Below are 26,451 nucleotides of genomic sequence, written 5' to 3'. Positions count from 1 at the left end.
GGAGTACTTCCCAGAACCTCCGCTGCCAGTGTCCTTGTCCCCAAGGTGAAACAGAGCCAGCCCCCGCCTCTGCAGGAGACCCTCCAACACTAGCAGGTAGGTCTGGTTCAGTCTCCCCCAGAGTCACTGCTCCTTCCCCTGGGTCCCGATGCACACACTATTTTGTGTGCGCCCTCCAAGAGTGGGGTCTCTGTTTCCCCCAGTCCTGTCGAAGTCCTGCAATCAATTCCCACTAGGCTTCAAAGTCTGATTCTCTATGAATTCCTCCTCCTGTTGCCGGACCCCCAGGTTCGGAAGCCTGACGTGGGGCTCAGAACCTTCACTCCAGTGGGTGGAGTTCTGTGGTATAAGTGTTCGCCAGTCTGTGAGTCACCCACCCAGCAATTATGGGATTTGATTTTACTCTGATTGCGACCCTCCTACCGTCTCACTGTGGCTTCTCCTCTGTCCTTGGACGTGGAGTATCCTCCTTGGTGAAGTCCAGTGTCTTCCTGTCGATGATTGTCCAGCAGCCAGTTGTGATCACCTTCATATAATTCTTTATAGCATTATGCAAATCTAATCATGCCCAGATTCAATTTTTAAAAACACTTTCCAGAACCTACTGGATAAGACCCAAACCCCTCGGCATGGCGGGCAAGTCCCTTCACGAAAGCCTGTCCAATCTCATGAAAGCATTTTGTAGAGGACACTTTTGGCATTCACAAAACGGCCATCCCTACTTCCTTGCTGGGTAAAGCTTTTACAAATTTTATTTGTTTATTGTTTCAGTGCTGCCCTCCCATATATTCAGAGAAGACGGTCCCTTCACGGCCAAAAGAGATATATTACTATGATTGCTCTAAATCAGCCACACCATTTCCATTCCTTTTCCCATGATGGATTTAGGAGTGGGGCTCTGGGCCCAGTGAGACATGGCGGGGAGAGTTAGGGGGGAGTCTGCGGGGGTACTTTTGGGAAAAGCTTTCCACCTCTGTACATTGCTGTTGAGGATGTGGGATGTGGTGTCTGCAGCTGAGGCGGCCAACCAAAGTCTATGAGGCTGAGTCCTGACACACTGAGGATGGGAGAGCAGAAAGTTGGAAAGAAGCTGGTCCTTGATGACATAATAAAGCCACCAAATTAACCAAGAACATTTCTTTCCCAGGAAACTTCTTCACCCAGAATTTTTTTTTTCTTCTTTTTTTTTCATTTGTTTGTTTAAGCCTTTTCTGGTACTTGCAGCCACAAGCATTCTCACTGATAAACCTGCCCAACATCATCTTTTACAATTCACCTTTCCTTCTACTTAAAGCCTGTGGTGGTCTCTCTCACACCTTCACATTCTACACACTCTCACCTCAGTTTTTGGTTCTGTCATGTAAATTCTTCTTGGAGTTTTCCCCAGGTGCTGCCCTATGACCGCTTCACTTTGTGACCCCTCCTTCCCTCCCTCAGTCTCAGCAGCCCTGAGGTCCCCAGCTCTAACTTCCTTGCGCTGGATCTTTGGGGGAGGGTGGGGGTTTGGACTTTAACAGAGATTCCAACACTACAGGTTTCCTTTGGAGACTCCTGAAGGCCCAAGTCGAGTTTAGCCCTGCACTGAGGGCTAGAACTTGAGTAACGTATGGACCCTTTTGGAAGACATACAATTCTCATGGACTTGACTTAAATTATTTTTATAACAAATGTGTGCAAACACAGCTAACTATGAACTCTTCCTGCTTCAGTACTTAAGCAGTCAAAAACCCAAAACAAAGTTGCAATAAATACAAACAAAAATGGAAAGACAATTTAACCTAAAAGTAATTTGATGTGATGAATAGTGTCCTTTTTCTGAAATGAAGTTGGTGCTGGCAACGTGAACACATAATACCTAACTGGCTCTTTTGAAGTTGACACAATATTCCACTGTGTGCCCAGCATGATTCAGTTCTCCCCCTACTTGTGTCTGTTCAAATAACGAAGAAATCTTTGTTAGTACGTGTCCCCTGGACTTCACTTGGTAAGAACGCAACCCAGACAATTAAAGAAGTGCTAACTTGACCACAAGTAGGTAAACACACAACACAAATGCAGGCACTCACATGCAGGGCCCTATAGATCAGTTACATAGGATCCAGAACATGCTTAAAATACTTTCCAAAAAATTACCAATGAAACAAAAACATGGAATTTAATAATTTTCACAGAGCATTCATGGAACCTCAGTTTGAGAAATACTATCCTAGCACTGACCTTGACTTCTGGTGTGACCTTGGGCAAACTGTTAGCCATCGTTCAATCTCTGTACATTGTGCACAAACAAGAAAAATTTGGACCACTAGTATTCTTGGGAGATGAAGGAAGTTAGAGGAGTTAAGGACAATGTCCCAAGATCTTCAAGGACGATAAAGGAAGGGGTGAGGATTTATGACAGATCCCTAGAGTTGGACAAATAACGATAGCTCAGACACTCCAGTCCAGCTTTGACTTTGGAGTCAAAAGGACTTGTGTTTGAATTCCAGATCTGCCAACTGCTGTGTATGTGTCTGTGGGCAAGTTACTTGATTTCTCTGACCCTCAGTTTCTGCCCCTGTAAAAGTGGAAGTATCTCAAAATGCCACCTCACAGAGCTGCAGTGAGGGCCAAATGCGATGACTTGGGCAAGTGCTGAGGGCAGAGCCTGGCACCTAGCAAGGCTCAGTAATCAGCAGCCTTTATCAGGAAGAGGCCAAGGGTTGCCGAGAATGCCACAGGCTTTGGCAAGGAATGATAGAAAAGAGAAAGTGAAGATTCTAAGCTTCTGTCCATAAATAACAGTATTTCTGCTATGTGACTGTCAGCATACTTCACACTAATGAGCCCCGCAGCTACCCTAAGCTTCCGCTCAGCCTTTCTCTTTTCTCCCTCCCTGGCTGCCTCTCCAGAGCTCTGCCCGCCCCGGTTCCACGTCCAGGCTTGAAGCTCCTTCCCTCCAGGTTTTCACTTTCTCCAGTAATTACCGTAGTGTTGGTCACCTGTGCAGCGAGCGCCCCCCAGTGGTCTTTCTGTTAATTACAGGGACCGTGGGGCCTACAAAAGACTGAAGAAAGGTGCGGTTTCCAAGGCGGCAGGACTCAAGAGGCTCAGGCCTTTGCCTAGTCCAGCCACTCAGGAAACCGTTCTGGATCTCCCTCCTAGCCCCCGCCCCCTTTTGGAAGAGAGAGGCGGAGGAATCTAGAAGTCCTGGGTGGAAAGCAGCAACTTGCTACAGATCTAAGGCAAGTTACAACCTCTCCGGGCCGATTCCCTTTTTAAGAAGAGCCCTGCCCCATCCACCTCAGAGGCCCCAAGGAAACAACCAAATGATAGGTGAAAACACCGGGAGAGAACCGCGCATGTGCTTTTCTGTAGGATCTCACCATTTCCTCACGGCTTTGCTGGTTGGGGGGCGGGGGAGAACCCCGGGCGGATGTGGATGAGATAAAGGGGGAATGAACTCCTCCCTTCTCCTCAGCCATTCCTCTGCACTGTGTATCCAACGTGCTGCTGCCAGAAACCACTTTTAAAATAACACCCATCTAATCATGCGTTTCCCAGCTCAAAGGCCCAAGGCCCTTCCTCCTCACCTTCAGAATAAATGAAACTACTAATGAGATTACCCCACCTCACTCTGCCTCTCTGGGGTTAACGCGTACAGGCTCTGCCTTCCAGCCACAGCTACGTTTTCACAGAACCATGTTTACGTCTCCCTGCTATTAGCCAGGAATGGCCTTGCTTCGTTTCTGCAAATCTTTGTCTGACTTAAAACCCAGTTCCAGCTCCAACTCTTCCATGATGTTGTCCTTGATCTTGCCTCGCCCCCACTCAGGAGGACCTGGCCTGCCCCTCCTCTGGGTTCCCACAGCCTCTTCCAGCTCTGACTATAGCATGGGTCAGGCTGTCTTCTGTGATTATATACATATACAAACATACACACATACACATATGCGTATTTATATATATACATATATACATACATATTTATACACACATATACACATACATGCCTGGCTCCCCCTCTAGACTGTAAATGCCCAGAGTGGGTTGTGTTCCTCTATGTATCCTTCATAGCTCTTACTGTCAGAACCCTGCCCTGCACAAACCCTTCATAACTGTGGAATGAATTGGGACATGGAACTCAGGGACCCAAGTGACACATGAGAAAGCCACAGATGGAGATCATGTTAGTGGGGTTTGGATGGTTGTTTCCATCAATGGGGCCTGTACGCCATCTCACATTATCATCCCAACAGACCCCCAGGGGTCTATTAGCTCCATCTTTCTGATGAGGGGACTGGCAGGCTGTAGGACTCAGCAAGAGGAGCTAGATGGTGAGTGGCAGTTTTGTTCCTTGCTTCTCAGCGGCAAAGCCTTGCTTTCTCTCCTCCCCTTTTGGTACTTTGCTTCCTCGCATGTGAGGCCTCGTTACTGCTCCCTCCTGGCCCTACTTTCTCCAAGCCTAATCAGTCCCCTTTGGCTTTGGGAAGCATATTTTCCAAATCAAGAATTGGAGTACATTGTCTGACAATGACATTTGTACTTCAGAGGTGACAGGTCAGAATATGTTTGAATTGGGATTGTTCTGGAAAACTGAGGGTGCCTTTAGGCCTTGGGTACTTCCTATGCTTTGGTACAACTTTGGGGGGGCACTCACCAACTAGGAAACTGGTATTCTGGTTCTCCCCAGAGTACAAAACCCTGACGGAAGAAATGAATTGTTAGGGACGCAGAAGGAGACCTCCTAAGGACCACTGCTAATCTCTTCTCCCACCTCCTGTCTGTTTGTCCCTCTTGCCTGGATTCTCTCCCTCAGCAGGACCTAATGCCTGCTGCCTAAGCTCTCAGCCACAGCCAGCCGCTGCTGCTTTCTCCCGCGCTGCTTCCCTTCATCTCCCTTTGTCTGGGGTCTTTGTCTGCGGTCTCCCTGCGGTTCACAGTCCTCCGCCTCCCCTCCCTTTCTCCCTGGCCTGGCTGCTCCCTCCCTCTCTGCGGGGGCCGGGAGGCTCGGCGAGGGGATCGGGCTGGGTTGCCATGGTCACGTCGAAGCCCGCCGCAGCTGGCCAGGGCAGCTGCTCCCGGGGCTCCGGATGGGCGGACAAAGCCAGGCGGCCTTGGCAGCCCTAGAGCCAGAACCCTAAAGGCCTGAGACTGGGGGGACTGGGACCCAGGATAACCCTGAGCTGGAGGTGAGAGGGAGGAAGCGAGAGCCGAACAGGGAGGGCAGGAGTGGGGACTGGTGTTGGGCCCTCCCCTCTTGGGGAGGGACCGGGCAGTCCAGGCTGGAGGTGTGGTGGGAGGAGGGGAGTGTGCCTGAGCCAGAGGGGTGGGGAGGAGGGAAAGGATGGGGAATAGAGTTGGGGGCCGTGGTGTGGCAGATGGGCTGAGGACTAGGATGTATCCAAGTAACCAACCAAGAGGTCTGGGGCCTCTGTGTCCTGCCTTCAGAAGCAGGTTTGCTTCAATCTTTGGAGTTGGGGCCTCTGTCTCCCCTGGTCTGTCCCTCAGTTGTCCCTTCCCTTCTCAGCCCCTTACTCTTCTCTTCTCCCCAGTCCCTTCGTTTCAGTCCCCGTGCCTCCATCTTCCTCTTCTCCCATCTCTGGGTTTCATTCCAACTGCTTCTTCTCCCCTTTGTCCTTGTTTGGCGTCCCCTTGGTGTATCACCTCTCGAGGCCCCTCTCTTTCCTGCCCTCCTCTCTGAGTGTCCCCCCACCCTTTCCCCATCGTCTCCACTCCAGTTCACTTGCTCACCCAGCCCTTTTCCCCAAACTCCACTCTTCCCACCTTTTGCCGTATGCCCTCTCATCCCTTTCCTCTCTCTGATCCCCAGTTCCCCTCTGCCTCAGCCTCAGTTTATCTCCTGCCTCTCTGAGTTCCATCACCATGGCCCCATCTCTTTCCATCCCCCAGGCTGCCCACAGCTGAGCTCTGTCTCATCTTTCTCCCTGTGCTATATCATCTCTTCCTCCTCCTGCTCCTGGGCCTCAGTTTCCCATGTGGACTTGGTGGTATCAAGGCCCAACTCACACCCAGGGCCTTGTCCACCCCCTCACTCTGCCCCCCACCCCCCAGTGGATTCTCACTCTCCCCAGCTGCTGACCCAGAGGCAGCTGCACCTCCCAGGAAGGGGACAGCAGTTTCTGTGTGGGGCCCATCTGGCCCATCCTCTCTCTCACTGGTCCTGCTGGGCTTCCCTGTAGTGGCCCAGTAGTCTGCAGGCCTGAAGCTGCTCTCTTCTACATGCCTCTCCTCACATTTTTTCAGCTGTTCCTCCTCCTCTCTTTCCTGGGCAGCAGGAGGCCATTGGCTTGAAGGGGAGGGAGGCCCTGAATTGGAGGACACGGATGGGGGAGGGGTAGAGGGTCCTTTGGGGGCTCAGGAGGACATGGGGGCCTCTGGAGCTGTGAGTGATTCAGGAGATATGGGATGGGCTCTGGGGACCACGGATGGGTGGGTGGATACACTAGGTCTTTGGTACTACTCTGGGGGCCCCTGAATGGCTGGGATTTCCCTCTCTGGCCCCTAAGAGTCTCGGCTCAGAGCCTGGCATTCCAGCCGGCTCCAGCCCCCTTTCCGCTGTCACTTGACTCCACTGGGCCCCAGCCCTGCATCCCTCCCACTCCTCCAGCTCTGGGCTGGGTTGAGGTGGGCATCACCGACTAGGAATTTCTCCTGGGGGAGAAGAGGGAGCAAGGGTTTCAGGATTCTATGGTTTCTTATACTCTCCGCAGTCGACCCCTCTGTCTGGCACCGCCATGCCACCTGGCCGGGGTCAGCGTGGGCCTGCGCTGTGGAATGTCCCACTGGGGTGTGAGGGGATGTTCCTCCTTCCCTGAGGGGTCTGGCTGCAGCTCAGCCGGGCCGCCTGCCCGGGGCTTCCCGGGAGCACAGCCCTGGAAGGAGGGGCTGAGAGTCCGCCCAGGTGAGGTTACTTGGGAAACCTTGGCCCCACCCCCGGCCTGGCTCCACCCCCGGCCCAGCCTCTCCGGGCCCAGCTTCCCCAGCGGCCCTCTCCGGAGGGGTAGGTGCGCCGGGGGAACCCTGGGGGTTTGGTGGGAGGGGACGATGGGAAGAGGTAATTCTCAGGGTGGCCATGGGGCTGTCTGTTAGTGAGTCCCTCAGCAGTTGGGGCGCCCTAGGGTTTGTGTGTTGACCCGTGAGTTGGAGTACGTGCCCATATGTGCCTTGGCCTCTCCCAAGGGCCAGCCTCTTCCTGGCAGTGCTTTTGTGTACTTGTCTGGGACTTCGTGTTTCTTTCTTGGGACTGTTGTCTGGGACTGCACGTAGGGTGAGTTTATATCTATCTACTGTGAGGTGCAATGGGGCAGAGATCTGCAGTGGCGTGAGACCTTACCCTGCAGGTGATTGGTAGGTGTGGGGTGTGGAGAGAGGTGGTGGGGCCCCAGGTAGCGCTGAGCGGGGTGGCACAGTTACCACCACAGCCCTTCTGTCCTGCCCACCTCACCCAGCAGCTCTCCCGCTCTTTCTCTCACATTGGGTTTGTACCTAGTCTCTCTGCACCCAACTTCTCTGGGTCTCGTGTACTGTTACTTTTTGTCTGTGCGTGATTTTCTCTTTGCCCCCCTATCCTCCTCCTCATCCCCACCACTCACCTTGTCCGGGCCTATCCTTGCCAGCGGTCAGACCCTCCGACCCCACCAGGGCAGAGCTGGCTGCCCTGAAGAGCACTCCCGAGCTTTGAGCAGGGAGCCCAGGGGAACCAGGACCTCGGAGTCTGGACCCCAGGGTCCTTGAGAGGACTGGGGAGGGCCTTGTGGAGTTATGGGGAGGAACTGGAGGTGGAAATAGAGAGAGGAAGGGGCTGGGAGAGAGGGGGCTGGTCCTATGGCTGGGTTGGGGTGTAGAGGACCAGAGGCTCAGAGGGTGCCAGACAGAAGCAAGGTTGGCGGTGTGAACAGAGTAGGTCTAGGAGGCCAGGTTGGACAGGTGAGCCCTGCTCCCTTCCCCCATTCAAACTCCTGCTGCTGGACCGGGCGCCGGGCCTGTGGGAACGTGCTCCTTCCCTGTGCCCTGGGGCTGCTCCCCTTCACCTCCCTCTCCAGGAACTGAGCCCAGAAAAGCGGCAGTAGGGAGGCGGGCCATCCCCTCGTGGGGCCTGGGAGTGGGAGAGGCCCTGAGCGGTTAGCCGCTGGCCCCCTGCTTGGGCCGTTCTTCTTTGTGGGGATCCTGGGGGAGTGGGCCGTGGGTGGGTGGAGGGGGATGGGCACGCAGCGCCGAGCCGGCGGCGGGGACGACGGCGCGGTTACCTGGGGGAGGCCGGGGCGCGCGGGGGAATGCGGGGTGGGCGTGGCGGGGCGGAGAGGAGCGCGGGGCCGGGAGGGCGGCGCTGGGCGTGGGAGCGGCGGGGCTGGTTCAGCCCGGGAGGGGGAAGGGAGGGCAGCGGCCCGAGCGCGCGGCGAGCGGGCGGAGGGGGGAGCAGGGAGGGGGAGGCGGCGCCTGGGTCCGAGCCGCCCCAGCCCTGGCTCCTCTCCCCGGAACAGGCCCCCGACAGCTGCTCTCGGGAGCCGCCTCCCGACACCCGAGCCCCGCCGGCGCCTCCCGCTCCCGGCTCTTGGCTCCCTCCGCCTCCCCCTCCCCGCGCCCCGCCGCCGCCGAGGAGGCCCCGCTTCGGGGTCGGACGCCGGGGTCTGCCGTGAAGAGCGATGAGAGGTAGGAAGAGCTGCGGGAGGACCCCTGCGGGACGGAGAGGCGGGGGCGGCGGCCTGGGGCTCCGGGGACGCGCGGTGGCCAAAGGATGAGGGCCTGGCCGGGAGGCAAGATGTTCCCGGGCTGGACTTCGTTGTCCAGCGCCGCTAAGTCTGTCCCTGCCCGCCTCCCAAGTGCTCTGGCTTACTGTCTGAAAATGGGGGGGGACCCCCTGACTTCCGAGAAAGTGTGTTCCAGCCTTGAGGAAGGACCGCCTTTACCCAGTATAGAGGAACTGAACCCCAGGAAGACAGGTGCTCATATGTGGTCCTACTGAATCATCTCCATGCCTCCTGGAGAAGTGGGCCTGTCCTCCTACTTGGCCAGTCTCTGCGGGCATCTACTAACTGTTAAGCCTCCATCCAGCCAGCTCCCAGTTGGGCAGCCTGGCCTCAGCCCAGCAGAGAGAGGGCCTGACACCATAACCTGCCAGTGACAGCCGCTCATCCAGGGTTGGATGGTCAGTTGGTTCTGCCAGGAGTTACTGTCATTGCCCAGTGAGCACCATCCTCAGTGTCCCTCCCCCACTCCCTCCTCTCCAGCCTTCACCCTACAGGTCCCCTGCTGGCTGGACATTCCTTTCCAGCACCTCTACCCCCAGCCAGAGTCTGGTGCTCAGACTCACTGTTGCTGAGGGCACATAGTGTGTCCAGAATTGAGTGGTACAGTGGAGATGAAAGCTGAGCATATGGGAAAATAGAGAAATGACTTTTTTTTTTGGTTACTCCAGCCACCCAAGTTTCCTTCTGTTCCCCACTCTCTTGACTTCCCTCTGGCTTGGTCACCTTGAGTATTAGGGGGTGGGCCCCAGTTCTCTTGGGATCCTGTGCTTGAGGACCTGAGTGTGTGCCTCACACTGTCCTCTGATTGTAGGAGAATGTTTGTCATTTCATGTTCACAGGTGTCTGAAGATGACTATTAACTAAGTGATGGGATTGAACTTGAAAGAATGCCGAGGTGTGGATGGAGGTGATGTGTGCGTGAGTGTCCGTCTGTGTTTGCCTTGGCTGGGGTGTCTATGTGTGTAATGGATTTATGAGGATGTCACATGTGTCTGTCTCTGAAAGTCTGTAAGACAGTTGTGTGTGCGTGTGTGTGCGTGCGTGTGTGTACAGAGCTGTGTGGGTGTTGTCTGGGGTGAGGGTTGGGGGTTGGGAGAAGAGGGTGAAGGGCTTGTGGCAGAGTGTTCCAGCCCCTGGCTTCCAGCCTCATGCTGCACCCAGGGGTGGCACATGGGGGGCCTGATTGACTGATTGATTGTAGTGGGGTTGGGGTAGGTTTTCTGGGCCTGTCCTTGGTGTTTGTGACCCAGTGGAGAGAAATGGGGTGACAGGGTGTCAGAGAACAGATTGCCCCAGACGTCTCTCTGTGTGTTTCTCTGCTTGGCTCTGTGCCCTGCGCTTCGAAGCCTGCTCTGTTTACCTCTTGCTTTGTGTTTCTCGCCCTGTCTCCCCCTGCCTTCTATCTTCTGCCTGTCTTTGTATGTCTGCCCCGGGCTCCTCTTGCTTGCTCCGTCTGGCTCTGATGACTCATCTGGGATAGGCATGAAGGTTACCCAGGGGAACAAGGGCCCTGCTGTTCCCGAGAGAGGTGGGGGTGGAGAGCAGCACCCAGGAATTCCAGGCCAGCTGCCTGGGGCTCCGGCAGCTTGCTCCCCTGTGCCAGCTCCCAGACCCCCAAGGGACCAGGCATGATGCTTCCGGTTCCAGCTCTCCTTTGATACCTGGGTCCCCCCATAACTCAGTCAGCCACCTCAGCTGCTGCTTTGGAGCTGTGGGGTCTCAGCTGCCTCTTACATTCCTGCCCTAGAGCATTGTGGGAGCAGCTGGAGGAGGACAAAGGGATGGGGGAGTATCCCCCCACTCCTCCTACCTCCTGGGGTGACCTGGCTTCCCTGTCTTTAGATCCGCCCTCATCTCCAAGGCAACTCAGCCTTTTCCTCAGCCCTGGGCTCTTCCTTCTGAGGCAGCCCCCTTCAGAAACTGGGAACTGGGGGGATAGGATGTCGAGGTCTTAGGAAGGGAAGGCAGAGCAGGGAGAGGGGATGGAATGCTTTGGACCGAATGGCAGAGGATCAGGGTTTGAGGGGTGGCACTAGGGGTCCCAAAGGATTCCAGGGCCTGGAGAACTCAGAGCAGACCTCTGCTGGGAAGAAGACAGATCAGGATCGATTTTCCTGGGGCTGGGGCTGGGGTTGAGTCTGGGGAGGGTAGATACCTGGGTTCATAAGAAGTTGTAGTTGGAATGGTTTTCAGGCGGCAAGCTGCCAGGGGCCCAGTGAGGGGGAAAAAAAGCAGGGATTCTCAAGCTTTAATAGGCACAGGTCACCTGGTGATTGTGTTAAAATGCAGACTCTGATTCTGCAGGTCTAGGTTGGGACCTGAGATTCTGCATTTCTCCCAAGCTCCCAGGTGTGGCTGAGGCTGCTGGGTCAGGGGCCAGCAGGGCTACAGAGGACACTGAGATTGGAAGGTTGCTGGGGTCCCCCGCTTCGCTTAGAATTCTGGTCTCCTAGGTGGGGAGGGGACCAGAATTTAGCTCAGTGTCTGGCACATGGGAAGCATTCTAAAAATATTGTTGATGCAGTTAAACAGTGACTGTTGTTGTCATTTCACTGCTATTATCCCCAAAGCAGCCCATTCTGTCTCTTCATTATTGGCTGTGAGCCAGTCTTCTTGATTGCCCTTTAACTAACCTCCCCCCTCATTATGTCCCCTGCAGAGATGTTGCCCCCACCCCCATAGGCCCAAGGGATCGAGAGCAATGGGGCCAGGGGCCCTCTCATTTCTACTGCTGCTGCTGCTGCTGCTCTTGGTGGCAACAGGAGATGCTGACATGAAGGGACATTTTGACCCTGGTGAGGAGACTGGCTCTTGGGTCCCTGAGGGATGGGGCTTGGGAGACCGAGTTGGGAGCCTTGACCCTCTGTATGCCTGTGTTCACCCAGCCAAGTGCCGCTATGCCCTGGGCATGCAGGACCGGACCATCCCGGATGGTGACATCTCTGCTTCCAGCTCCTGGTCAGACTCCACTGCTGCTCGCCACAGCAGGTAGCTGGCACACCTGGGCTGCCCCGGAGGGAACCCCTGGGGACTCTACTTGCCCTTCCAACCCTCTGCCCAAGCCAAGAGGCTTCTGAGAGGGTCGATGCCGATGAAGCCCCCCACAGTACTGGGGGGTGTGTGTTAAATACTGGAGAGAGAGGCAGACCTAGGGCCAGATGTTCCCTGTGACTTCCTGCCCCCTCCCAGGCTGGAAAGCAGCGATGGAGATGGGGCATGGTGCCCTGCAGGGCCGGTGTTTCCCAAGGAGGAGGAGTACCTGCAGGTGGACCTGCGGCGGCTGCACCTGGTGGCGCTGGTGGGCACCCAGGGGCGGCACGCAGGGGGCCTGGGCAAGGAGTTCTCCCCCAGCTACCGGCTGCGCTACTCCCGGGATGGCCACCGCTGGATGGACTGGAGAGACCGCTGGGGCCAGGAGGTGAGGCTGGCAGGGACAGTGCCCAGGGAAGGCTGGCCCTCCTCCGTCCCCCTGCTGTACCACCTATCCACTGATGACTCTGCAGTGTACGCCCTCTCTAGCCCGGACATCTCCCCTGAGCTCCATCTAGTGTTGCAAACCTGACCACTTTCCACCTAGATGTATTATGGTCATCTCAAACTTACCATAAACTTCTCAAGCTGACGTTGAGCCCCATTCCCATCCCAAACCTGCTCCTCCCCCAGCATTCTCCAGGTCAGGAAATGGTACCACCATAAGCTAAGATGATATCCCTGATTCCTCTTTTTCTCCCACCTCCTACTTCCAAAGCATCAGCAAGGCCTGTCTGTTCCACCTCCATGATATTTCCTGAATCTGCCCACTTCTTACCACCTCCACCTCTACCCCTAGGCCAGGCCCCCACCATCCCCAGCTTAGATGAATGCAGTAGTCCCCAAACTGTTCTCCTTGCTTCTTTCTCTCCTGAAGTCAAATCTCCACCTGGAGGCTACATCCAGGGTACTTGAGAAAATGCAAAGCAGATGCCTCACACCTGGCTCACAGCCCTCTGCTGGCTTTCCTCGCTGCCAGAACAAAAGCTGAGGTCCTTCGTGGGTGCAGAAGCTTAGCCTGTGCTGGCTCCTGTCCACATCCCTTACCCCTCTCCCCATTCTCGCTCCACCCAGGCCATGCTGGTTTTCTTGCTGTTCCTGGTAAATGCTCACCCCACAGCCTCAGGACACCTTCACTTGCTGTTCTCTGTGCCTGGAAAGCTCCTCCCCCAGCTGTCCACAGGCTCTCCTCCCTCCATTCAGTTCTCCCCGAAGATATCACCTCCTCATAGAGCCTTTATCTGACTCCCCACCTCCAGCTGCCTCTTGTTTGTCACAGCTGTTTCTCCTACTGGACTGTCAGTCCTACAGGAGAGGGACTGATTCTCACCCCCAGGAATGTGCCTGGCTGGTGCAGAGTGGGTGCTTAGCCAGCATCTGCTGAGTGAACAGAGGGAATGGGTGCAGGAAGAGGGGAAGCCAGAGCAGGGGTGCAGAGCTGCGAGGGACTGGGTAGAATCTGGGCACAACAGGATGAGAGACTTAGAGGTCAGGACAGACCGTCAGGCCCAGAGAGGTGTCAGGGGGCTCTGCTGCAGCCCCTTGTCTTACAAATGCCTGGCTGTACTCCATGCCTTGGGTGCTCAGTGCCACCCTTCATGGGTCTCTTTGTGGCCATTGTGGGCTGGGCCAGGGAGCAGCTGGTGGCTGGGAAATTAGATCCGATCTGGAGCCTTCCTCCCCCATCCACCCCTGCGTCCTGGCCCACAGGTGATCTTAGGTAATGAGGATCCTGGGGGAGTGGTGCTGAAGGACCTTGGGCCCCCCATGGTGGCCCGACTGGTTCGCTTCTATCCCCGGGCGGACCGAGTCATGAGCGTCTGTCTACGGGTGGAGCTCTATGGCTGCCTCTGGAAGGGTGAGTCATTCAGACCCCTGAGGATTCATTCCTGTCCTGGGGACTGGGGAGTGGGAATGGGGGAGAGGGGCATCTAGGATCCTCTCTCCTGTTGGGAATCTGTCACTCTGAGTGAGGAGGGGACTGGCCAGCATTGCCTCCTCCATGCCAGCGGCCTGTGGAGGGATACGAGAGAGGGACCTGAAACCTGCCCAGGCCTGATGCAGGGGTGGGGGATGGAGGCTCCGTGCCCCTAACGCCCCTCCTCCCCCTGCCCCAGATGGACTCCTGTCTTACATGGCCCCTGTGGGGCAGACGATGTACTTATCTGAGGCCGTGCACCTCAACGACTCCACCTACGATGGACACACCACACACACCGTTGGCGGGTGAAAGAAGCGGGCCCCGCAGGACATGGAGCCTGGGGTGGGAGAGTGGATGGAGTGGGTTGGGGAGGGGGTTGTCTGGGCAGTGAGAGGGAAGAACTGCAGAGAGGGATGGCTTAGGTGGGGCTCAAGGGACAGGACCAGGATTTAGGGATAGCAAGGTGACCACTAGCTAATGTGACACTTTGTGCGAATTAGAGAAAGGCCTGCCTCTGGTAAGACACTTAAATCTGTTGCAAATTGTCACAATAAATACACACATCATAGGTTGAGCGGTGTCCCTTAGAGGCGGTGCCTTTGTGTAGCATGTGACTTCAAGGTGCCCTAGAGAGTCCTGGGTGAGGGTAAGAGAGAGCTGTGTGAGGTTGGGGCAGGGGTGGGGGGTTGCTGGGCTACGCTGGCCAGGCCACTGGAGGATGGGGGTTGTAGAGCACCCAGATAGGTGACACTTTCTTCTCTTCCAACCTCTTCTTCCTCGGCTCCCCTCCTCTCCAGGCTGCAGTACGGAGGTCTGGGCCAGCTGGCAGATGGCGTGGTGGGGCTGGATGACTTTAGGAAGAGCCAGGAGCTGCGGGTCTGGCCAGGCTATGACTATGTGGGATGGAGCAATCACAGCTTTCCCAGCGGCTATGTGGAGATGGAGTTTGAGTTTGACCGGCTGAGGACCTTCCATGCCATGCAGGTAAGTGCGGCCAACTCCCAGGGAGGGCTCTGAGACCAGGGTGAGTGCCCTGGGGTGCTCGCTCGGGCTCTCCTGGACTTGACCTTGTGTCCTTCCTTCCTTCCCCCAGGTCCACTGTAACAACATGCACACGCTGGGAGCCCGCCTGCCTGGCGGGGTGGAGTGTCGCTTCAAGAGGGGCCCTGCCATGGCCTGGGAGGGGGAGCCCGTGCGCCATGCCTTGGGGGGCAGCCTGAGGGACCCCAGAGCCCGGACTGTGTCAGTGCCCCTGGGTGGCCGAGTGGGCCGCTTTCTGCAGTGTCGCTTCCTCTTTGCTGGGCCGTGGTTACTCTTCAGCGAAATCTCCTTCATCTCTGGTAAGCCCCTGGTCTCTGCCCAGTTCCCAGCCTCTGGTATTACTAACCCATAGTGCCCTCGAATAACCACTCCCGGCACCAATGAGACTTTACAAGTAAGGCTGCCCTAAATAATTTGAACACTTTCCTCCCCCTTTCCCCCTGCCTGTCTCAGTCTTTCGTTTATGAGCCCCTCACTCACGACTGATGTTGAGCAGTATGACAGTGTGGTTGTTAAAATACTGAAATATTCTGTGCTGGTTGAGAAATAGCCTCTTCTCTAAGCCTCCTGACAGCCAGGATCCCCACCCTGGGCTCTCCTCAGGAGTCCCACTTCTCCCCACAATCCAGCAACTAAAAGATTAACATCCAGCACCACCACAACCATCCAGGACCCTCCAGGATCCTGTTCCACCACCTATCCTGGTTGGTTGGTACATATATTGAGTATCAGCCCTGCTCCTACTCCTCACCAAATAATAGAATTCCCTTGGTCTCATGCATGTGTGCCTCCCTTTGGTCGCCTCCTCCCTATCTGACCTCCCTTTTTTTCTTCCTTCTCCCCAGATGTCATGAATGACTCCTCCCTGGCTTTGGGGGGCACCTTCGCACCAGCCCCCTGGTGGCCACCCGGCCCACCTCCCACCAACTTCAGCAGCTTGGGTGAGCTGCCCTGGGGCCCCCGCCAGGGCGTGTGGGTCCTGTCACCAGTCCTCCCTGGGCCCCCTCAGCCTGGGTGGGAAGCCTCCCCTGGTCCTGACCCTTCTGCCTCCACCAGAGCTGGAGCCCAGGGGCCAGCAGCCCGTGGCCAAGGCCGAGGGGAGCCCGACTGCCATCCTCATTGGCTGCCTGGTGGCCATCATCCTGCTGCTGCTGCTCATCATCGCCCTCATGCTGTGGCGGCTGCACTGGCGCAAGCTCCTCAGCAAGGTGGGCAGAGTGGGGTGGGGACCCTTGGGCTACTGGGGGTGGGGCAGCCTGGGGAGGGATGGGCAGGATGTGGGTGTGGAGAGTGAGACCAGTGTGTGTCGGGACTCCTGCGTTAGTTAGGATCCAGCAGGGACCATAGAGCACAGTCGGATGAGAATAATTTGAGGGAGGCTTAGTAAGGAGACCACGTAGAAAGATGTGGGCAGGGTGTACGTAAATCACGAGAAGCAGTGCAGTTCCCCAGGCCTGGTCACCGCAGAGCTGCTACCATCCCTGGGTCTGTGGGGTGAGCGAAGGAGGCAGTCACTGGAACGCGGGAGGAATCTAGGAGGAGTGTGTGGAGAGGGCGCCTGAGAGGGGCAATGGACTTTGGTTCCAGGATGCAGCTCACCTGGGTCCATCCCTTAGGGAGGGGCTGGGAGAATAAACACCCTGACCTCACTTCCTGTCTGCCCTCCAAACTCCTGCTGGGGCTCCTATCTGGCCAGCCCAGACCCAGCCCGTTGATGCAGTCCACACTGATCGACCTCTTGGGGCAGAAGCCCAGCGGGAGAAGGTGGCGAGTGGAGCTAGAGGAGCAACTGGAAGAAGTGCGGCACACCCTAAGCCCACGTCTTCCAGGCCAGAGTCCAGTGGTGGTGATATGCGTTAAAGTTAATAGTTATGGACTGGTAGGATTTGGGTTGGAATCCCATTGCGGGACATCAGGGAACCCACTTAAATGCCCTTGAGTCTTTCTTTACCTGTGAGATGAGTTAGTAATACATACGACTACAGGACTTTGTGAGCACTGAAGGAGGGAACACGGGTGTAGGATTTAACCAGGAGCTGGGAAGGGCGCGCTGAGCGGTAGCTGCGCTTAATATTTCCCGTTCCCCATGACAAGGCCGAGCGTCGGGTGTTAGAAGAGGAGCTGACGGTTCACCTCTCTGTCCCTGGGGATACCATCCTCATCAACAACCGCCCCGGCCCTCGAGAACCACCCCCTTACCAGGAGCCCCGGCCTCGTGGGAATCCGCCCCACTCTGCTCCCAGTGTCCCCAACGGCTCTGGTAAGACCTTCCTTGTTCCAGTCCCACCTCCGTCCTCTGCCTGTCTTCTTAGTGTATCCTTTTTCCTCTCCTTTACCATTCCTTTCTTTTACTGTCTTCCCCAGTTTCAACTCATTTTCTTATTTCTGTGTGTCCCTGGTCACAGCCTTCTGTGTTACTCCACGTCCTTTACCATATCATCTCCCTCAGGAAGTTTCCATGCATTACTCACAGTCCCCAGTGCTCTCATCCTGTTTCTGTGTCCCACACACATCCCTCTCTCGTCTCTGTTGTGCCCTCTCATTGTGTCTTTCTGGCTCCTCTCCTCTCTCCTAGACTCACCATGTTCATTCCATCCATCTACCTATATTTATATATCCATTCATCATTCATCCGTTTGTTCATCCATCCATATATATTCATACGTCCATCCATCATCCATTCATCAACCATGCATCCATCCATCATCTATCCATGCATTCACTATCCATCCATCCAGTCATTCATCATCCATCCATCATCTGTTCGTCCATCCATCACCTATCCATCCAGTTATCCAGCACTCTCCAGATGCTTGTTTTATTCCATTTCTGTCTCTTAGTACATTTGTTCTCATCAGCCCTAGTCTTGCCCTATTCTGTGTCTCCCTGTCTGTCTAGCCTTGAGTCTCATCCCTTCCCCGTGTTTCCCCCCCTCCTTCTCCCGACAGCGTTGCTGCTCTCCAATCCAGCCTACCGTCTCCTTCTGGCCACTTACGCCCGCCCCCCTCGAGGCCCGGGCCCCCCCACACCCGCCTGGGCCAAACCCACCAACACCCAGGGTAAGCCCCTCTGCCCCTAGTCTCTGCCAGGCTCCCCATACCTCTACTGGGGCAGGGAAAAGTCCTCACACCTTGCACTCCCTCCTCTCCCCACTGTGGCCTCTTCTGCTCTCCTGAGCTCCCAAGGAGGAAGCTCCTGTGCCCTTAGCTGTCCTCTGCTGCTGCTTGCTCCTTTTTAAGGCCTCCCCCTTGAGCTGAGGAGTAGAAATCTCCCTGGTTCTCAGCTGTTCCCCTCCTCCTGTTCCACCCCATCTCTTGAGCTCTCCAGAGCCAGACAGGAGGTTGCTATGGTGGCTCCAGGCTCTCTTGAGCCTGAAGTGAAACCTTCCTTCACTCTCCCCTCTCTCTAGAGCTGCAAGGACGGCCTCTCCCCCAGTGCTTGCCCTCTCCCCCAACTTGTCCTCTCTCTGCTCACACCCCCGCCCTTCCTGTCTGCCCTTCTCTTCTGTGTTACCTTCTTCTCGTCACCCCTTCCCCAGGGCCAAGGGGGGACAGCTCTGCTTCCTCTCCTCTGTCTGTAGACTCCATGTTGTGCGGGCTGTGAGGAACTGTTTTCCTTTCCCTCTGTGTGCCCCTGTCTCTGCTTGTCTTTGAGCTTGGTGTGTTGGGTCAGGGAGGGCTTGGGTAGCCACGGCAGGGAGGATGAAAGGATGAAAGCAACCGGTAGAATGGCTACGTGAATGACAGTGGCTGGCGGTGACTGGGTCATGGGTTTGGAAATTGGAGGGTGACCGGATGGCTGGGACCATCCTTCTTCCAATGGTGGGTAGAGGAATTCCACTTGCAGCCAAGACTTCTTTCATGGTCTTGTACTGTGCTGGGATCTCTAGAGAACAAGACTTTATGACATTCTTTGCTCAACCATTTCCACTGCCTTGAAAGCTCTGTAGCAGCTAACTCTTATCCCATGCCAGCGCCTTCTCTGTTTTGAGGCTGGCGGGTGGAATACCAAGAAGAGGAGGGTAGACCCAGTCTCTCACCCACCTGGGAGACGGGGCGCCTCTGGGAGACGGGGGTGTGGAGAACCGTGGCTCTCGGGGGCTGTTCCTGATGCCTCGTCCTGTCTTCTTTTCCCTCATCCCTCCAGCCTGCAGTGGGGACTATATGGAGCCTGAGAAGCCAGGTGCCCCGCTTCTGCCCCCACCTCCCCAGAACAGCGTCCCCCATTATGCCGAGGCTGACATTGTCACCCTGCAGGGTGTCACTGGAGGCAATACCTATGCTGTGCCTGCACTGCCCCCAGGGGCAGCTGGGGATGGGCCCCCCAGAGTGGATTTCCCTCGGTCGAGGCTCCGCTTCAAGGAGAAGCTTGGCGAGGGCCAGTTTGGGGAGGTAAGTAGGATTCCTGCCCAGCCATCAGCAGTGTTTGCCTCTCTGCCTTTCTTGATGCCATGCCCAAACATCCCCCCTGGCTGGGAAACCGTCATCTGTGTTGTCCCAATTGACCATGTCTCCTTGGTGAACCTTGTGACCCCATAGCAAATCACCTTCTTTCTCCAGGTGCACCTGTGTGAGGTAGAGAACCCTCAAGATCTGGTCAGTCTTGATTTCCCCCTTAGTGTGTGCAAGGAACACCCTTTACTGGTAGCTGTCAAGATCCTGCGGCCAGATGCCACCAAGAATGCCAGGTGAGGACCAGGGATGGCATCTGGAAGAAGGGAGGGGGGAGGCCATGAAGAGAGGGGAGGGATCTAGAGAGAAACATGGTGGAGACCAACAGTGGGGGAGTGTCTGGGGACTAGTGAGTAGAGGTGGGGGAGTGGGGCACTGGTTTGTGGGAGCTGGAGGGAAGCTGCAGGTCAGCCCCTCGGCATCCCGCCACCTTCTCCCTGCTTCTCCAGGAATGATTTCCTGAAGGAGGTGAAGATCATGTCGAGGCTAAAGGACCCAAACATCATCCGGCTCCTGGGCGTGTGTGTGCAGGACGACCCCCTCTGCATGATAACTGATTACATGGAGAATGGCGACCTCAACCAGTTCCTCAGTGCCCACCAGCTAGAGGACAAGGCGGTGGAGGAGGACAGAGATGGGGAGGCGGCCCAGGGGCCCACCATCAGGTACACAAGGGGGTCTCCTCTGCTCCCCTCACTCCAGCTTAGAGGGAAAGGGGGAACATGGGATGGGCAGGCAGGTAGAGGTTCCGGGAGGGGGCCTGGCATGAGACACATGTGGCCATGTTCATCTAGAACTTGAGGGGCAGAAAGGCTGGAGATTACGACAGTGAGGGTGGTGAAGGGACTTGGACCCTGTCAGGAACTTCCCTGTGCTCTCTCGCCCTCACTGTCCCTGAGTCCAGATTGTGGAGCATAACAAAAGCGGTAGCTCCCTGGGGTCGGATGAGCTAAAGAAAGGTTGAGTGGGCACCTACCCGCTGGCCTCCACCAGGGCTTTCCATCTCCGCACCAGGAGGAGGGGTAACCCAGTCTTGGGGAGAGGGCTCTCCTTCATCTCCCAGGAATCTGTGAGGTGGGGACGAGTCTAGAGCTGCCCCTATAACCCGCTGTTGTCGGCTTCCATACTCAGCTACCCGATGCTGCTGCATGTGGCGGCCCAGATTGCCTCGGGCATGCGCTATCTGGCCACACTCAACTTTGTGCATCGGGACTTGGCCACAAGGAACTGCCTGGTTGGGGAAAATTTCACCATCAAAATCGCTGACTTTGGCATGAGCCGGAACCTCTACGCCGGGGACTATTACCGTGTGCAGGGCCGGGCGGTGCTGCCCATCCGGTGGATGGCCTGGGAGTGCATCCTCATGGTGAGAGGCCCGGAGAGAGGCGGGAAGGGAGGGGCGGTTAGGGGAGCACTGGCTGCCACTTAAGCTCTGGGATCTCGTTCAGTCACTTGCCTTCCCTGGACTGCAGTTTTCCTCATCTCTGAAGTGGGGGTTTGGACCAATGCTCTATAAGGTTCCCTCTGGCTCAAGGGACTGGAGAAAGCAGAGAGTTATGGTATGATTGGAAAGGGTCCAGGAGCCAAGAGTGAGTGTGAGAGATGGAGTCAGGGTAGCAGAGAGGAAGAGAGATAAGGAGGCTAGAGATAGAAGGCGATGAGTTGGGAGAGTCAGGACCAGAAAATGGGGGGCAGGATGGGTAGAAACGGGAAGAGGTAAGGAGAGGACTAGAGCACAAGAAAGAAGGCAGAGCCAGAGGAGAGGAGCAGGCTTAGTGGGAAAGAGGGCCAGCTAAGGAGGGTGGAGCGCCGGGGGTTGGGAGGGAGTCAGGTGGGTGTGAGGATGATGCTGAGTGGATGTGGGGTCCCATTGGGGAGAGGAGGAGGGTCTCTGTTGACTGATGCCTTTCTCCACCTCTGTTGCCTTATCCATGCACCAGGGGAAGTTCACGACTGCCAGTGACGTGTGGGCCTTTGGGGTGACCCTGTGGGAGGTGCTGATGCTCTGCAGGGCCCAGCCCTTTGGGCAGCTCACCGATGAGCAAGTCATCGAGAACGCGGGGGAGTTCTTCCGGGACCAGGGCCGGCAGGTCAGAGCAGAGGGGAGGGAAGATGGGTCTGGGGGTCCGGGAGGGCCAGAGCCTGTCATCTTGGGGACTAAAGAACATTTGCCTGCCTTTCATCCACGCTGCCACAATGCAGGTGTACCTGTCCCGGCCCCCGGCCTGCCCGCTGGGCCTGTATGAGCTGATGCTTCGGTGTTGGAGCCGGGAGCCTGAGCAGCGACCACCCTTTTCCCAACTGCATCGGTTCCTGGCAGAAGATGCGCTCAACACAGTGTGAATCACAACACCCAGCCGCCCCTCCCTCAGGGAGGATTCAGGGAAGGCCAGCGGCACTAAACAAGAGGAGCTAAGCGCAACCCACTCCATTCCCCCTCGTGACCGCCCTTCACCTCTGAGAGAGGCAGTGTGGCTTAAGGTGGGCTGGGCCTGCCGGGGAGCTGACGCCCTCCCTTCCCCAGATATGCTCTCATGCCCCCTTCCTGCTCCTCTCTTAGAAGCCCCTGCCACCCACCCAGCTGGCCCTGTGGATGGGATCCTCTTTGACCTCCTCTAGCCATCTCTTGGGGGAGGTGGGAGAAAATATAGGGCAGACACTGGACCTGGCCCATTGGAGCACCTGGGCCCCCCTGGGCAACACTGGTACCTGGAGAGAAGGCTGTTGCCCCCAGCCTCTCTCTCTCTCTCCGTCACACACTGGACCCCACTGGCTGAGAACCTGGGGAGTGAGGAGGACAAGAAAGGGAGAAAGGGGTTCCCTTGTGCCTCCTCCTGGGATTGCCCTCAGCTTTGGCCTCTCCCTCCTCCATCCTCTGAAACACTGGACTTGGGGGTGATCCCTACCCCCCCAGCCTCCCCACTTCCCACCTGCCCTGTTGTAGGTAGAACTTCTCTAAGCCTGTATGTTTCTGTGGAATAAGTATTGGGATTAGGGGGGAAAGAGAGAAATGGCCCGTGGCCCTGGGGTTGGACATCTCTATGGTAGCTGCCACATTGGTTTTTCTATAATCACTTGGGGTTTGTACATTTTTGGGGGGGGGAGAGACACAGATTTTTACACTAATATATGGATCTAGCGCAATGCTATTTTAATCCCCTGCACTAGGCAGGTAATAATAAAGGTTGAGTTTTCCACAGCTACGAGTGGGTTTCTTGGGGTTTTGGTGAAATCTGCCTCCTGCCCCCCCAAACCCATTTCCTTTCTTCCTTCCCCTCTTTTTCCCTCTTCTTCCCACTCCATTTCCTAACATGTGTTTTTCCCAGCATAGCGTTCTGTTTCTGCATAAGCCAGGCCCTCGCCTGTGGGACCTAAGGTCCCACATGAATATGGAGCTCTGCAGGAGGCCTGGAGGGAGGTGGATTAGGCCAGCGGTCCTAACCTTGTCTGACCCATGGACCCCTTTGGCAGTGTGGAGAGGTCTACTGATTCCTCCTCAGAATTATGTTTTAAAACCCGTTTAAAAGTATTTCATATATATATAAAATACACAATTATGATTACATATATATAACAGGAAATCAAAGCATTTACCAAAATGTTAAAAAAATGATATAGTAACATATGTGCTTCTTTTAAATATATTTAATAATAAGCCTAGTAGCAGGTGTAATAATTATTGATATTTTCAAAAAGTAATGAGCATAAATGATATTCTGAGATTTCTACAGCTATAGTGGGATATGAGAATAGCTGTGGTGTCTGTTAGTGACAAGTGACAGGTACTGCTAATATACTGGGGGTTTTGCTCATAGTCATATTTGGAGGAAACGCTAAATTTCAGTTAGAGGTTAATAAAAATAGAGATTAATTCTTTTCTTGCCCAAATTCTAGGAAACCCTCTCCCACTGCCTGCACCCCAGGGTCTGGAAGTCCCAGGAGGAGAATCCCTGTATTAGACTGATCAAGTGTTCAAATTACAAATAGGTTTGAATTGTTTGAGAGCCAAGCCAAGACCCTAAATTATCTCAGAGGCTTGGAAGGATGAGCCACAGCTGCCAAGAAAACATTTAACAGAGTTCAAATTTGGTTGGAATGAAAAAAAAAAAAAATCAGTTGCAAGTATGGGAAAAGGCAGACCCATCTTGATGGCAGTTCATGTGAAATAAAGACCCTGGGGTCTCAGTTGATGACATTTACAAAATGAGCCAACTGGATAATGAGGATGACAAGATAATTTAATCTTCGGTTGTATTGATAGGCCCTTGGGGTTCCAGGTCACAGGTCTGAGTCCTGCTGGAACCTACACAGGTCAGACCACTGTGACCCACAATTTAAGACAAGCACTGACAAGACAATAGTTTAGAGGCCAGAACCCAGAATGGTGAGCAAAAGAAGCCATGGCAGTGAGCCGAGAACTCCCAAATTTCTGAGCTTAGAACTCTTAAGCTCTAGACCTGCACAACCACCTAGGGTTCATTTGAATTTCAGTCTCAGCATGTTCAAACCTGCTGCTCCTCCGTGGTTCTCTGACTCAGTGAATGGCAGCTCAGCTGCGCAAGCCAGAAACCTGGGCATCATCATTGACACCCCTTCTCCCTTACTCTCACCTCCCAAGTCCAGTCTGTCAAGAAGCTCTGTTGCCTTTGATTCCATATTTCCCTTAAATTCATCATTTCTGTCTCCAACCCGATCGGAGCACACACCACCTCCATCTTGCTTGGACCACTGCAGTAGTCTCCCAGGATCCGTTTCTGTTCCTGTCTGGTTTGTTTACAGGCCTACAGCCAGTGTGATCTTTAAACACACAAATCTGACCCCATTCCTTTATTCTACACCCTTTAATGGCTTCCCATTGACCTTAAAATAAAGAACAAAATCTTCTTGGCCAAGTTTGCCCCTCCTCCTGCTTTGTGCACCACTGGCCTTCTTTCAGTCCCTCCAATGGACTCAGTCCTTCTTGCCACATGGCATTTATAGCTTGCTGTTCCTCCACCTGGAACATAATTCCCTGCTGTTTTTGCCTTGTTAAAGGCAAAAACAACTCCCAACTCCTGCTGGTCCTTCAGCAACCTTCCCTGACTTGCCCGACCAGGTCAAATGTCCTTGATGCTCTCTGAGCACATGCCTCTCTTCTTTGTAGGACCTACTACAGATGCGAATTTACATGTTTTTTGTTTGGCTGGTTTTTTAGTAATGATGATGCTATTTACTGAGCACCCTCTCTGTGCCAGGTACCATACTTATTACATATTGTATCTTATTTAATACAACACAGGAAGTAGTTAAACTTATTGCCATTTCACAGAGAAGAAAACCTCTCGTTAGGTTAGCAACATGCCCAAGGCAGCACAGCTGGGAAATGGAGAAGCTGGTGGAAAACAGGCCCGTCAGCTCCTGGCTCTGTTCTTTCTCTCCAGGATGCTACCCGAGGGGAGGAGGGCATGAGCTCTCCATTACCCAACATAGGACGTTTTCAAGCACAGGGTGGATAGCCCTATGTCAGGGAGCTCTTTCCACAATCTCAGCTCCTAGGAGCCCAGGGTGATTTTCTTTCTGAAGGCCAGTTCCAGGAACCCAGCCTGTGCTCAGCCTGACATCAGACACCTTGCATCCCTTAGGGCAGGGCTCTCCAAGAGAACTCTGTTATCATGGAAATGGTCTATATCTGCACTGTTCAATAGGTAGCCACTAGCCACATGTAGCTGTTGAGTATTTGAAATGGGGCTAATGTGACCAAGGAACTGAATCGAAAATTTTATTTCAGTTAATTTAAATTTAAATAGGGCTTCCCTGGTGGCGCAGTGGTTGAGAATCCGCCTGCCAATGCAGGGGACACGGGTTTGAGCCCCGGTCTGGGAAGATCCCACATGCCGCCAAGCAACTAGGCCTGTGAGCCACAACTACTGAGCCTGCGCGTCTGGAGCCTGTGCCCCGCAACAAGAGAGGCCGCGCGACAGTGAAAGGCCCACGCACCGCGATTAAGAGTGGCCCCCGCTTGCTGCAACTAGAGAAAGCCCTCGCACAGAAACGAAGACCCAACACAGCCAAAAATAAATAAATAAATAAATTTATGGAAGAAAAACAAATTTAAATAGCCACAGGTGACTAGCAGCTCCTGTTCTGGACAGTGTAGCCCTAGTTTTCCCTACACTGTAGGGAACTGTGACCAGTCTGCCCAGCTCCCCCCTTGCTTGCTCTAGTCAAAATGAAGCATATGGCCTATTTGAGTTTAACACACACATAAAAGCTTCTTTTACAGAGGTGGCACTGGATTAGGTATGACATTTTGTAATCTGCTCTTGTCCCCGTCATGATAGGTGGTACGTAGCTCAGGCCAGTATGCAGACAGTGACCTCCTCTGCAAGCGCTGCCTAGTATTCTACATTGCAATGACCCACATTTTATCTAACCAGCTCCCAATGATGGACATTTGGACTGTTTCCATTGTTTTCATGCTACAACAACAAACACACTTCAGTAAACATCTTTGCATGTATATCTTTGTACCTACGTGGCAGAATTCCAGTATGCTACTTTCCTAACGGGGGAGTTGCTAGGTCAAAGGGTAATTACATTAAAATCACTGGTACATACCGCCAAATTACCCTTAGAAAGGTGTGCCTATGTCAACCCTCCACAAAAATATATGAGTATGGAAAAAAAAAATGAGTATGGTTAAGTGCTCATGTATACTCATGCCAACAATGAGGTTGTCAATCCTTTTTTTTTTTTCTAATTGGACTTTTTATTATTTCTTTAATTTACTTTTCCTTAAGAGTGAAGTTGAGAGTTTCTTCATTTGGTTACAAGGCACTTGTATTTCTTCTGTTTATTGCCTGTTATTTCTTAATATTTCAACTGTGTTGTTTCTTTTTCTTATTGCTTTACAAGAGTTCTTTGTATTTTGTCTATTTTATCAAATATTTCTTCCCAGATTGTAATTTGTCTTTTAACCTTACTCAACGTTTGCCATAAGGAAGCTTTGTCAGTTTTGTGTCATTCTTTGAGGATTTTAAACATTGCTAAAGAAACGGAACAACAAAACAAGCATGGGTGGGCTACAAGGTATAACAAAGTCTTAGTTCTTACCATTTTGATTCCTGGTCACTCGCAAATGAACTTCAACTCCCAGTTCGGGCACTTTCTAGCTGTCTGACCGTGGGCAAACTTCTTAATCTCATTGAGCTTCCGTCTTCTAGTCTGCAAAGTGGGAATAACAAAACTTGCCTTATAGGAATGTGGGGAAACGTGTAGCTCT

General features: G+C 54.3%; 1 protein-coding gene and 1 long non-coding RNA gene across 3 annotated transcripts in view; one reads left to right on the top strand and one right to left on the bottom strand.

The window, feature by feature from the left end:
* LOC137772925 (uncharacterized) overlaps nucleotides 1-26,451 on the bottom strand; it is a 104,097-nt gene that overhangs the window by 77,183 nt on the left and 463 nt on the right. The window contains exon 2 of the long non-coding RNA XR_011075603.1: nucleotides 26,283-26,393. This is a non-coding gene — a long non-coding RNA (uncharacterized lncRNA). The remainder of the gene's footprint in view (nucleotides 1-26,282; nucleotides 26,394-26,451) is intronic.
* On the top strand, nucleotides 8,378-22,389 carry DDR1 (discoidin domain receptor tyrosine kinase 1). Of its 2 annotated transcripts, XM_068557810.1 has the most exons (18): nucleotides 8,378-8,649; nucleotides 11,407-11,542; nucleotides 11,633-11,735; nucleotides 11,937-12,165; nucleotides 13,488-13,635; nucleotides 13,895-14,003; nucleotides 14,496-14,682; nucleotides 14,792-15,038; nucleotides 15,585-15,680; nucleotides 15,796-15,947; nucleotides 16,834-16,999; nucleotides 17,688-17,798; nucleotides 18,886-19,130; nucleotides 19,299-19,426; nucleotides 19,640-19,855; nucleotides 20,322-20,556; nucleotides 21,131-21,280; nucleotides 21,393-22,389. In XM_068557810.1, the coding sequence occupies exons 2-18, from the start codon at nucleotides 11,449-11,451 to the stop codon at nucleotides 21,531-21,533; spliced, it is 2,757 nt and encodes a 918-aa protein (XP_068413911.1). In that variant the 5' UTR covers nucleotides 8,378-8,649; nucleotides 11,407-11,448; the 3' UTR covers nucleotides 21,534-22,389. The 2 variants fall into 2 exon arrangements, with proteins under 2 accessions (XP_068413911.1, XP_068413912.1); XM_068557811.1 differs by lacking the exon at nucleotides 17,688-17,798.

This window comes from Eschrichtius robustus, chromosome 12 (genome assembly GCF_028021215.1).
Source record: "Eschrichtius robustus isolate mEscRob2 chromosome 12, mEscRob2.pri, whole genome shotgun sequence".
NCBI lineage: Eukaryota > Metazoa > Chordata > Mammalia > Artiodactyla > Eschrichtiidae > Eschrichtius > Eschrichtius robustus.
This window is presented reverse-complemented; position numbering and strand designations above follow the sequence as displayed.